Source organism: Penicillium maclennaniae, assembly GCF_028827695.1.
Source record: "Penicillium maclennaniae strain IBT 15551 chromosome Unknown utg000007l:1.0-4884863.0:1.0-4888362.0, whole genome shotgun sequence".
NCBI classification, from domain to species: domain Eukaryota; kingdom Fungi; phylum Ascomycota; class Eurotiomycetes; order Eurotiales; family Aspergillaceae; genus Penicillium; species Penicillium maclennaniae.
In genome coordinates, this window is record NW_026623219.1 from 541,674 (window position 1) to 553,996 (window position 12,323).

At 48.1% G+C, this 12,323-nt stretch overlaps 5 protein-coding genes across 5 annotated transcripts; 2 read left to right on the forward strand and 3 right to left on the reverse strand.

The window, feature by feature from the left end:
* Positions 1-621: 621 nt before the first annotated feature.
* On the reverse strand, positions 622-5,417 carry N7477_007409 (glycosyltransferase; the record flags this gene model as incomplete). Its single annotated transcript, XM_056969072.1, has 8 exons — positions 622-1,094; positions 2,731-2,943; positions 3,008-3,146; positions 3,194-3,557; positions 3,616-4,380; positions 4,438-4,674; positions 4,728-5,283; positions 5,357-5,417. The coding sequence occupies 8 exons, from the start codon at positions 5,415-5,417 to the stop codon at positions 622-624; spliced, it is 2,808 nt and encodes a 935-aa protein (XP_056819104.1).
* Positions 5,418-6,741: 1,324 nt separating this feature from the next.
* N7477_007410 (uncharacterized protein) lies at positions 6,742-7,314 on the reverse strand (the record flags this gene model as incomplete). The annotated part of the gene is made up of 2 exons (XM_056969073.1): positions 6,742-7,194; positions 7,264-7,314. 2 exons carry the CDS (start codon positions 7,312-7,314, stop codon positions 6,742-6,744), a joined length of 504 nt encoding a protein of 167 aa, XP_056819105.1.
* A 1,245-nt stretch (positions 7,315-8,559) lies between these two features.
* Positions 8,560-8,793, forward strand: N7477_007411 (Major facilitator superfamily domain general substrate transporter; the record flags this gene model as incomplete). The annotated part of the gene is made up of 1 exon (XM_056969074.1): positions 8,560-8,793. The coding sequence occupies one exon, from the start codon at positions 8,560-8,562 to the stop codon at positions 8,791-8,793; it is 234 nt and encodes a 77-aa protein (XP_056819106.1).
* Positions 8,794-9,066: 273 nt separating this feature from the next.
* Positions 9,067-9,624, forward strand: N7477_007412 (single-stranded DNA-binding protein; the record flags this gene model as incomplete). Its single annotated transcript, XM_056969075.1, has 3 exons — positions 9,067-9,356; positions 9,420-9,508; positions 9,575-9,624. 3 exons carry the CDS (start codon positions 9,067-9,069, stop codon positions 9,622-9,624), a joined length of 429 nt encoding a protein of 142 aa, XP_056819107.1.
* A 447-nt stretch (positions 9,625-10,071) lies between these two features.
* N7477_007413 (pheromone receptor) lies at positions 10,072-11,610 on the reverse strand (the record flags this gene model as incomplete). The annotated part of the gene is made up of 2 exons (XM_056969076.1): positions 10,072-10,985; positions 11,037-11,610. 2 exons carry the CDS (start codon positions 11,608-11,610, stop codon positions 10,072-10,074), a joined length of 1,488 nt encoding a protein of 495 aa, XP_056819108.1.
* Between the last annotated feature and the right edge of the window lie 713 nt (positions 11,611-12,323).

Below are 12,323 nucleotides of genomic sequence, written 5' to 3' on the forward strand. Positions count from 1 at the left end.
TGGGTGCCTCTTCACGTAAAGAATCATAGATAGCATTCCCAATAGCTGGAGCTGCCTTTTTCATAGCCCACCCTCCACCTCCCCACCATATTGGAATGGTAGCGACCATCCCAATTCCTGTAACAGCGCCCACGCCAAGACCTAGAGCAAGAAAGGCACCATTCAACCCCCCAGCCAACTGTCGGCATCATGACACCTATACTGGTTCCTTTTGCTATCTTGTTCCAGTTGTGAGGATCGAGAACATTCTCAACGTCGTCTAATAGCCCAGAGGGAGCTGCTGGAAGGTTTAGCTCGACCTGATTCTTGCCCCCGTGCCTTAAGCCCTCGATTTGTAGAGGGAAGAGGTCTACGGGAAAGTGCAGCGGCTCCTTAATACGCAGTTTGGACCACGAGGGAACGACCAGGTGAAAAAGAATAGTCTTTCCACGCTGCGGGTCCGTGGTCACTAGCTTTTGCCTAACTTCACGCATGAAAAGACACATAAGATCTAGGTCACGACCGGGTTTATTCACAAACTCCAATGGCAGAGGACGCTCTCTTGTCAATCGATGGAATGCTGGATGCCAGTTCGTGGCATCATGATAGACAAAGAAACGGTGATTCTTTCGGTCTTCCTGGTCAATATCGTTGATCTTCTGGCCGGGCAAAGCCGTCGGAACCGCTGGCACCCGACACAGTGATGCAGTTCCTGTCGCCGAGATGCTCTGCAATGTCGTCCAATGCTTTGATTGCCCGGTGTCTCTGGACAACTTCGATTGCTGCTAACGCCGCCTTCCAGCACTCGGAATAGTTGATGCGATCCAGAAGCGAGTCCCCGGAAACAGGGCTAGGATTGGCTTGCGGGGCAGATTTATCCATGAAGTCCGCTAGTACATTCTTCACGTTCTTTACCCTGAGGCTAGCACCTGCGGACGCTGCCTTAACGTCCCCAACTACCGGATTTGACGGACCGGGGACGACAGACGATAAGCTCTCCAGTATTCGCTCGCTACATTGAGCTGGGAGAGAACCAGCATCTGCAGTGAGATTATCGGGTACACGTTGAAACTGCTCGGCGATCTTCTTTGCCCGTCCATGAGGCTGTGGTGTGGCTGTGAATAGTTAGGGCGGTTAGGTTCTTTGGTGAGTGAGCATTTCAGCGCCGCTCAGCAAGTCATTAAGCGCCAGAGCTAGCCTGGACTATTGACTGGACATCCTGCTTTCAAGCCTCCTAGTCTTGCTTTTCGTGGAATATGGACCATTGATCATGGTCGCAAAAGTGGTGCATCTAGCTCGTTTCAACTAACAGGCCCAACTTATTTTTGGTAAAAGCTACATGGGGCCACGAACAGCGAAGTAGCGAAGGATTTGACACCCTCGCCCGGCCCGCCCTCCACACCGCTTATCGCCAACCTGAAAAGGTCCTTAGAGTATCTTTTTGGATGTGCCCACCCAAGCTCTGCTTATTCAGGCAGCATATATGTAGTAGACTTATCGTAGTTAAGACTTAAATCAGAAGATATGGGAGCAGGGTGTAGAACAATCGTCAATTTTGGCCGGCAAACAACTTCATTGTAGATAAATCAGTCAGTCAGTGACAAGTGGGCTATACTTAGGAGGATAGGCTAGCATCTCCGCAGAGTAGCACAAATCCAGGTTCCTCAATTCCAGCCGGGTCAGCGGTACCTTCTAGCATATTGCCCAGTTGGCATCCTAAAGTCGCGTGTCTTCCAAGGATCGACTGACGTCTCAGAGCGCGCTCCAAGACGCAAAGCAGTGGGACCAAAATGGACATTATAGAGAACATCTTCCCATCATCTTTCACTAATATTGGGGCCTAATCAAAATGCACTTTGTTAAAGAATTCTTCTTTGTCAGATCTCACCAAACGCTGTTTTTGATTGACATCCTTGGCTCGCGGCAGCACCCACAAACAAAATCGCGGTAGTCAGTTGATTAAACCCGAAAAGAACAATGTGACGGTTTGGTTCAATACTATGTTGTATAAAGAGCCGAGAGTCGAGAATTAACAGCATATGATTCGAGTAATCTTGGCAGGGGAGGCTGATAAAAGGAGTGAGGGTAAAAAACGTAAGACGATTTTGCAAGCTACTGTGTAATCAATTATGATTAGTCGCTTTCCTACTTTAATTAGTGGTTACCAAACCCAAGTAAGACATGATTGATATATGCAAAAAATTTCCCTCTCCACAACAAGGCCGGCTGGCCCAATGGCAAGGCGCTTGACTACGAATCAAGAGATTGCAGGTTCGACCCCTGCGTCGGTCAATTTTTTTGTTTCCTTTTTTTGAGTCACATCGTCCATTTGTATTCTCCGTGGAAATTAATTGACGCCAACTTTTTTATCTTACCCCAGAATGTGGGTTATGTGTGAGCACAGGTGATCACATTGACTCCTGGACTTGCTGCACGTCCAACCTCAACATATCTAGTCATCCCGAGTATTTGTCACTCCTGCCAAGGTTTCAATTTGCGGATCTTCAGCGAGGATATATATCTGGACTTCTGATGACATGTGCTCATTGGTGCAGAGGCGCACACAAGCGCACGTTTCAGATTGAACATTTACTCAACACAATATTGGACTAAAACACGATCACTCTTTGTGTATCCCATGATGAATGAACCTGGAGGACGTGTCCATCAATCCATTCCGCACGCCTGCCTAGTTCGATTCCTTTGATTTTACCGGCTTGTTACCTCGCCCAATTTGGGGCCAATGCATACTTCTCTTCTTCAGCTTTCCTTTCCTGACGCCCCGCGTTATAACCTTCCATCGATCTAAGACCACATTGATGTATTCATCGTTGATGTGGGCCGTATCCCTCGCGCCTTGGCTGAGAAGCTCTATCTCTAGAGCGGTAAGCTTTTTCGTAGACAGAGCTTTAGAGAGTTCCACATCAAGCCCCTTCAGAGGATACGTGACGATTGCGGTCAAGCCTACATTTGGTGAGATTCGTTTGAGATGGAAGTCACTGCACTTGATTTATGAAAAAACACTTACCAGACAAAGTTTTCGTGATACACGAAGCTGTTCCATAGCCTATCCCCGTGAGAATTTCAAATTTCTTCCGGTGAGAGGCAGATTCTCTGGGAAACAAGATGAGGCTGGATAACCCGTTGTAGACACCAAAGACAAGTTCCTTTGAGAGTATTAGGCGTTGAAACGAGATGATGGATTCCAACTTACCTTGCTGGCTGCTGTGAGCCCGCTTTGTAGACCCTCGATCGTCTCGGGCAACTCGACATTGTGGTCACCCCAGAGTTTCGGCGCATTGTGTAGACCTTGAGTAAATGCGAAGACAAGATCTATGGGAGCTCGAACCACATTGACAGAGGCTTCTCCGATACCCTGTAGGCCAGAGGCAAATGCAGATCTCTTGCTTGAGGCCACGGACTGTTTCTCGAAAGTTAATCGGAAGAGCTCTTTAGTTGACGCACCAAAGTTGTTGAGGCCTTTGCCGATTTCACTAGTTGAGTCAATAAGGGAAAGAGCCATTCCCGAAAACGGATCTCGAGGTCCGACGTTCAAGTCATATTTTTGTGGTCGAAGTCTGAATTAAGAGAGTCAACTTAAGGAGCGCCGATGAAATCCACTGATTGTATACATACAGCTCAATTTTGTCAGTACCGAGTAGATCTCTGTCTACTAGAAGCGCCACGGCACCCGAGCCGAGCTGGATGTTCGTTCCTCGAATTTTCCAAGCCGCTGCGTGCGAGCTTGCAATCGCGCAACCCAATTTAGAATGCTTAAGTTGATGGTAGAACGATGTAACTCCCGCATCGACGCCGCTCTCTTGGTGAACTTGTTCCCCGAGTTCTTTTGCTCTCCGAATGATATCTGGTTCAAGGGCAGCGCCAATTGCGGCAGCCAGATCGGGCGCAGTCAGCTTTTTGAACGGGAGGGGCTTGGGGCCTGCCCCTATTTTCGCGATCATCTCCCCCCAGAATGGCTGGTCACCAAAGAAGGGAACGATGATCGATGGCTTCCCAGCAGCCATAGCCGCAGCAGTTGTACCGGCGCCGCCGTGGTGCACAACGCAAGAAACCTTTTGGAAAATCCAGTCATGGGGACAATTGCCCAGAAGATGGACGTTTGGAGGAATCACCAAGTCTTCGCTGCCCAGTTCCCCCCATCCTTGTGAGATGATGGCTCTTACTCCAGCCAGACGTACTGCTTCCAACAACAATAAAGTCAATTTCTTAGGGTCGTCCACAATGATAGAGCCAAACCCGATGTAGATCGGAGGCGACCCATTGAGGAACTCCTTCAACGCTGGAGGGGGAGTGTATGGAGATGACATGGGCAAAAAATAAAATCCCGAAATGGAAATGTGCGCGGCCCAGTCCTCAGGCCTGGTGATTAAGCTTGGCGACCTAGAGCGTACTCATGTGAGGAACAAATCATCCAAAAAAAAACTGCGGGCTACTCACCAGCAGTAGGTGTACGGAATACGAAGTTGAGACACAATGGTGGGTCCAGAAGCTCTGTCCAGAGGCTTGAGTCCCAGTGTTTTGCTTCTGAATGAGTTGATGACATCTCCTAATCCTTCCCATGTGAGCATTTCAACAAATATATAGGATAGGTAATTCATCATGCTTCCTTTCGAAGAAGAGGCATGTATGTTTGCCAAGGGGTGAGGGAAAGACTGGGTCGGCGACCAAGGCATCCTGCTTTGTATGAGCATTTTCTGGTTCATGTGAAATGACGATGGATCTCTTACGTGAACATCAGATGCAAAGGTACGCCTAATTTCTCTGCACAGTGTATATGCGCAAATGAGGGGGGATTGGCGATAATCGCATGGGCAAAGAAAGGCTTCGTGTTTTCGTCTGTGCTTTGAAAGCATGCTCGCCAGCACCCGTCGAGGATTTCTCGTATATCTGCTCGGTTTTGTTGAATGTCTCCATTGCGCAGGCTGTTCATGCCGGGCATCAAGCCGGGGTTCTTCACCATGTACGCCATGAGCCTTTTTGGATCGCCTCCGATATTGAAGAATTCTAGGCCGTGAGTCTCAACAAAGTCTTTAAAGGTTTCGTGAGTCGCGATTCGGATGCGGTGGCCTGCCCGAGCAAGCGCGAGTCCAAGGGCAACAAAAGGCTGTATGTCTCCACGAGACCCGACAACTTGGATCAATATATTGAGTGAGGGCGGAGCAGGACATTCTTGATCCAGGTCCTTCTTCTTACGTGTCTTGTAAACTGGAAAGCGCGAACGAGGTGCAACAGAAGCATTTATCTTTTCAAGCCTTTCGACGTCGATATCCAGTCGTCCATTCTCTGAATATTGTATTAGCTTGTCTTAGATGCCATATCTCTGTTAGTGGCAGAACGTGGGCAAATAGAATCATACCGGTGACACTGGTCTTGGCTCCTCGACGATTGATATCGTGATTCGTTGCGATATGGAACATTTTTGTAAAGATAAATTGCTTGTTTCATTTGAGTGCTCGTGAAATTTCGATGATGAACCTTGCTGGATAGCTTGGAATATTCCAAGTGTTTATGACCATCCAAAGCTCAGTTACACAAGATAGTTGTATATCCTCGGAAGAATTTTCCAGAGAAAACTGCTTCAATATAGTGATAGCGAGGTGCACAAACCTCCGAAAAAGTGATGTCAGCAAGATTTGGAACCTTGGATTGATCAAAACAGCCAAATAAAGTGAAGACATCCAATTTGATGCATTTCGAACGCCAATGACTAAGAGGACCCCAAGTCCAATGGGTCGTGTCTTTCACAAAGTATGATGTCATCCACAAATATGATTACTGAAGCCACTTGGGATTTTCACCCAACTCTTTCTTCAGACGGAGGCCGATGAAATCGATGGATGACAAATGATGCTGTGGTGGTTCCAGTCCCAAAAGATCCAAAATAGAGCAGTCTAGATGTACTTCTAGGTTTCAGGCTTAATAATCAAATTGGGCCTGGTAAGTCAGACTTGTTCAAAGTTATCTGAAAGGATATATTGCAAGTGAAGAAGTACGCGCAAAGATCTTGTAGATTTTTAATTACAAATATCCAGACAGTAATTGAGTCAAGTGTAGAGGCCCGATTACATTATCTTCTCGGTCGGACAATAAACTTCTGACCACAAGCACCAAAGCCGGGGTTATGCTGTTCGGCTCATGACTAAACCGAGCACCAAACAGACTTCCAATCTTCCGTGGATTTCTCGAGGTATATTCAGCCTTGGTAGCCTTCAGACAATTTAGCGCTATCGATACGAGTCCAATCGAACCCCAATCCGATGTGTGATCCACGTGCGATGATGCTTTTGGGCCAATTTGGAAGACTGATACGTGAACGAGCACCGCGAAAAGATCATTTTTGGAAGAAGAATATAAATAACAAATATTAGTCATAGTCTACGTGATGGTAAAAAGCTGCCGCTTCGGGAAGAAGCACAGGGTGAGAGTCACTCAGCCGTCCTGAGCAACCTGATCGCTCGACCCGATGCTCAAGCTGATCAGCCTATTCAATGTCGTCTTACCTAGATCCTCGAATAAAACTCTCTCTGGAACCAGCACACTGCTAAGTGAGCGTTATCAAGTAGTTTTGACTAGCTTAGCGAGGATCCACTTATGGGCCTACAAGCAAAGCAAGAGTAGAAACTGTATCAAATCTTACTACATCTGAGTTGGTAGTCAACGGAAGAGTAAACTAGATCTACAGTTGCTTTTTCACCCTTTGCCACCTTTCTCCGGTGGCCGTGGACCGAACCTATCTCCTCTTCAACCACTGAATACCCCGTCCCCATCCACCCTAGTCAACCGTTCATCTATTCCTTTCGCACCGATCGACACAGCAACCGCCTCGGTATTCAGGAATCTCGCAGCTAAACGCACACTTCTGAGGCTGAATTGATTCTTGCATCTTTCTGTCCTTTGAACCTGCACCAATAATAAAGTATTCTCATCTTCTGCCGTTGTGTCGTCAGCAAGAAGAAACAGTCCCGGGTCCACAATGCTCCCTTCTGCGGTCTCGGACAAGAATTGCGCAACGTTATGAGCACTCCATCCGAGAAACGGAGAGGTGAAAGAACGTTTAACAGGTGAATGAGTCACCGAGTCCCTGGTAAGTTGATTGATTGCATCTTTGGTTGCTTGTGTCAGGAGGACAAGCGTTGCTGGCGAGTTGAGAGTATCGGCTTCATGATACGCCGCGCTCAGGATGGACGAGTAAACCTGGATCCAAAAAAGTTATAGAATGTTTCGAAAATTCGCTACGGGATGGCCCATAGGTGGTCTACTCACTGAAGGGGAAATGTCGTGGATGCCAGCAATGCCAATAAGTGATTCGCCCATTTCGTGCCGACGAACAGTTTTTCGAAGTTGTATTCTTTTTATGTCCAGTGGAGTGACGTTGTTAACTGAAGATTTGTCTGTAGATTGAGAACCACTTGGATTACATTTGGAATTAGTTCAAATCAGGTTTTGGATCACTGGCGAATGAACTACCACTTGAAGTCGATTAGATCCATCGAGCAACAGTAAGGCAGTGTTTACGCCCCACAGCTTCATCCACCATCGTAACACTTCCAAGTGCTTGATACCTATAAAATTACGCATTGCATGAACTCACCGATTGGAAAACCATTCAGCTTCATTGAACTTGTATGTTGAGAGATGCCCCGAGTCATCAAGCTTACCCCCGGAGCCGTTCCCTGAAGATCTCCACCGGTTGGCGTAATTACGGCCCCAAGAATGCGGCTCCACTGGGTAGCATTGACAAACCAGCTCGCGTCGGGAGCCGATCACAACTAATTCTTTTTTCTTTTTTACTCTCGTTGCTGTTCTGCCTTGGATTTATTATTAATATTCGTCCTAAAGACAGTATCAAGACTCAGCATGCTCTCGAAACGACTCGTGTTGGTCAGTTTGGCCAATATATTGAGCGTCGGTACAGTCTACGCTTTGTGCGGATTTCAAGCCGAGCTGAGAAGACTACTACTAACATCACTAGCACGGAGCTTTGCACCATGGAAAGCGTGTCTACGGTTTTCCGATGGTGTCAGTACTTGCACTTCAACCTAGTCAAGAACGGGAGCCCCCATGGCAGCTGCGTATGGCGCATTGTTGTGGGGATTTGCAGTCATCGGAATAGGCTTGTTCCTGGCAAGCATTCTTTTCACGACCTTTCTTCTGTGCTGCTTTCTCAATGGATGGACTTATCTCGCCATCATTGTGTTGGTTGACCAAAGGTTGCCAAGTAATCCATTAATACGAAACGTTATTGGACCGGTACTGCTGTTTATGTCGGCCTGGATATCTTGTTCGGTCTCAGTATCTTTAACGCAATGGCTTCGACTATCAAGTTCGTGATCATGGGGGCAGTGTTTGCTTTGATTGGGATCAGTACAATGGTGATGCTACCTTTGCAGACAATCAAGCCCGAGAAAGTATCTCAGCGTTGGGCCAGAGCTTTATATGTGGTCTTGTTTTGTCTGCAAAGTTTTCTCCTCGAGCTACTATCGAGAACTCAATCCGCTGCATTGGCCATGATGACATTTTTTTTTTGGTTTGTTTGTCCATGGATTTGGGCTCGCCATTATGTTCGGACTGGTCAAAGGCCAAACCGCTCACCCTACTCTGTTTCCCCTCAAATATGGCCGAGTACTTGCTACCTGGGGTCTTGCCGGTGCTAATGGCTGTCTCCTGCGCTCGCAGCTTCTGCATTTACCTCGAGGTGAAGACATTCTGGTCTTCGTTATCGGGATAGTGTCGTCATGGTTTGGCGCAAATCTATACTTCGCGCCGTTTGTCGGAGCCAATTCTCTTGTATAATACTGTTTTGTGACCTGTTGCTCGATTTTGAATAGTAAAAGAAATTGAGTCTCATTTATCAATAAGAAAATTCTTGAAAGCTTCTAATAATTCAAAGCAGGACTCATAAATCCAATTGAAACACTCTTGAAAGGCCCCAAAATCTGATGCATCCAATCTCCTAAAGCGGCCAATCACATGACCAGACGCGACCCGCGTCGACGTCAACCAACTCGTCCCTGAACGCCCGTCCATCCGACGCAAACACAACCCCGCAAACTCCAAAACAGCACCATGCCTTCCTTCGCCCCCCTCCGCCCGACTCTGGGTCTCGCCCGTGCCGCTAACGCCACCGCGCGCAGCTTCAGCAATTCCGCGTCGCGCTCCGTCGCCCGCATGATCATCACCGGCCGCCTGGGCGCCGAGCCCGAGCTGACTGCCACCTCCTCCGGCCAAGAGATCGTCCGCTACTCAATTGGAACTTCGTACGGGCCCCGTGATAACCGCCAGACGAGCTGGTTCCGCGTTGGTGCATTCTTGCCTGAGGGCGGGCAGCGGGATTACATCTTGAGTCTGCCGAAGGGGTATGTTTTTTTGGGGGATCTCGATGAATGGTGTATTGGGACGGGTTGCTGATTCAACAATAGAACTCTAGTTTATCTTGAGGGTGATGCTAGCATGCGCTCCTATGAGAACGCTGATGGTCAGAAGCAGACAAACTTGAACATTGTGCAGCGTATGTTTCTCAGTTCCAGTTATTGATCTCAATATCGGGGTGATATCTGACACGTTTTCTTTATAGGCTCTCTTGAGGTCCTCAACCGTCCCCAGCACTCCGGTGGCGACCAGTGAGTGATCCGTCGATAATATGCTAGTTCGTACGCATCACGAGTCGAGTGTGATATGAAATATGTGGTGTTTTCGGATACGGGTGGTCCAGGTTGGGATTTGTTTGTTTAGAGAGACTGGGTCGATTGAGACGCTTGGTGCAGGTGAACAGGGTCGGGCGCTTCTGATTCTTGCTGTGTGATTTTATTGTACTTGTATACCCTGAATACACCCTGTTCCGCTGTACGGTGGTTGCCCTGTAGATGGATTCTCACTAGGATATGGCAAAGGTTTTCGACTATACAAACTCATGGGTGAGGGATACTTCAAACACGATGAGAGTCCATCTGAATTGAAACACTAAGTCAAGAGGGTAAAAGAATTAAAACTGAGATATGGCTTCGCTAGTACAGAAGAATTGCCATAGATGGGACCTGAGAGAAGCAGTGCTTGAAAGCAAATCATAGCTGCCTAGAGCTGAACCTCACTCTCCTGACGAATGACTTGCTTCACATGAATGAAATCCTTGGTCCGGGGTGAGAACGGGCCAACTGAATACTCATTACTTCCTCGGCTTTGGCTGATTCCTGCCCAAGCATTGGTGCAGATGGTCTGAGATGGAACGGACAGATCATCAAGAAGGTTGCCCATGCCAGCATTATGAGAAGCTTTGCGGCGATTCCAGAATGAGCGGTACCACGGGATTTTCTTAGTGGGCAAGTTGGCATTGATGATTGGGACTGAGGATGAGACTGTGTCCTTGTCGATTTGATTGTAGGGACCATTGTGGGTTGGAAGAACAGGGCCGCTGGTAGTCCAGTTGTTAGTATATGGCCGTCTGGGAAATCTAGGAAATACATGCCGTGGTGAAAATGCCTTCTTGAAGACTGACTTTCCCTTGCTGCTGGCGCTTCCAGCCAAAGTAGTCGAACTGGAGTCATTGCGAGCAGGGACAGTGGCCAGGGCCTGTGACTCAAGCGGACGAGACACACCGGGAAAGCAGTACCCGAAACCGAGATACCAGGACAGCAGACGATACATCTTAGTGGCATCATGACCGAAACCGAAAAAGATGAAAATCATGAATCCTGCCGCAACCGGGTTCCATCTGTCGAAGAATACCATACCGGAGGTAGGCACCTTTTGGATTTGAGACCAATTTGAGCCTGGTCCATGGAGTCTCTTCCATGAGTACTGATGCCAGGGCATTGAAAGGCTCATATCGTACCAGACCAGGTAGGTCTCCACGGGTAGGATTGCAATAAGCATAGAGAAAGCGAGGAAGAAAAGGCGAAGGAACCCTGATTTGTTCATAGTGGTACCACGGGATCGCAGGATATGCACAAAGTCGTTTCGGTATTTCAAAAGTCGCATTAAGACGAGGCCTGTTCATAGTTAGTGAACCATTTCAATCGAGGGTTGTCGTCACGACTCACAACAATAATAGCCGGCGATCAAACAGAGAATGGGGGGCCAGATAAATGCCAGCATAAAGGTCACCCAGCTCTCGTCGAAGTTGTTCACACAGCCCGAAATGGAGTAGAGAAGGAAGCGGCTTTTCTGCCAGACAATGTGCGTGATCATGGCAATTATCGGAGCGATCACACAGAACAGTAGATCGATGGCTCGGTTGCGCCAACGCAGGATCTTGCTCGGGGTCCAAGTTGCACGACTCGTATCCATGACCATTGCCAGGCCCCGGAACATGCTCACCAGACACCCTGGGATAGCCACGTAACTCGCGACCATGATCTTCAACTCGACATCGCAGAGGCCTTTGCCATCCCACCATGCGTTGATGTTGTCGTTTGGCCAGATCAGGGCATTGATAATGTTGAACACATTGAGGATACTACACCAGCATATCAGAGCCGTAGCTGGCAAGTTGCGGTTCTTGGCATGCAGGATCAACGGCGAGATGGAAAGACCAATGGACAAGAAAGACAAGGTTGGCAAAGCGACCGCTAGCGGATAGCGCTTGTTAAGATCGGAACCCTCACCAGGATCCATGGCGAGACACTTCGGGTTTCTGTCACAGACCAAATAATATGCGGCAGATAGCGAATCAGTTCTAGGAACTTTGAGAGCTTACCAGCAGCTCCGAAGTTAAATAGAAGATGCTGAGAAGAATAAAGATCAAGTACAGACAACGCGCTGAGGACCATATATCAAGACTTCGGAGCTGACATTATCCAGGTACGAGTACAGACCGAGACGAATGGTTCACAATAACGTCTGGAGCGAAGCCTATATCGAGACATTCTCTGGGAAGGGAGACCGATAGGCCCAGTGGCGAGGCACGAAGGCTGCAGTAAAGAACATGTCCAGTGAAGCAATATTCTCGGGTCTCAATAAGAAGTCGCAGAGTCATCGGGGAGATTGCAAATAGGAGCATTTTTGCCATGAGTTGACGAGTTTTGACCCGTGAGCTTCTCCGCTTCGGGAGCTCAATAGAAGCCGCCTATTGACAATTCAAAAGAATGGGCCCAATGGGCTCGGATCTGGTGTGACCGGGTCATATCTTTGTCTTTGCATTTTCCTTGCAATCGCGGTCAGAGTCAAGTGCTCCTGTGCCAGTGTTAGAGGCTACTTGCGTAAATGTGTAGACGTGTAAGTGTGTGTCGAGGTCAGTGTGGTGAGGTAAGGGGACTCTGCTGAGACCTTAGCATGGATGACGACAGCCGACACAACCTCAGCCAAGTTTAGCTGGGGTCAAGGGTCCA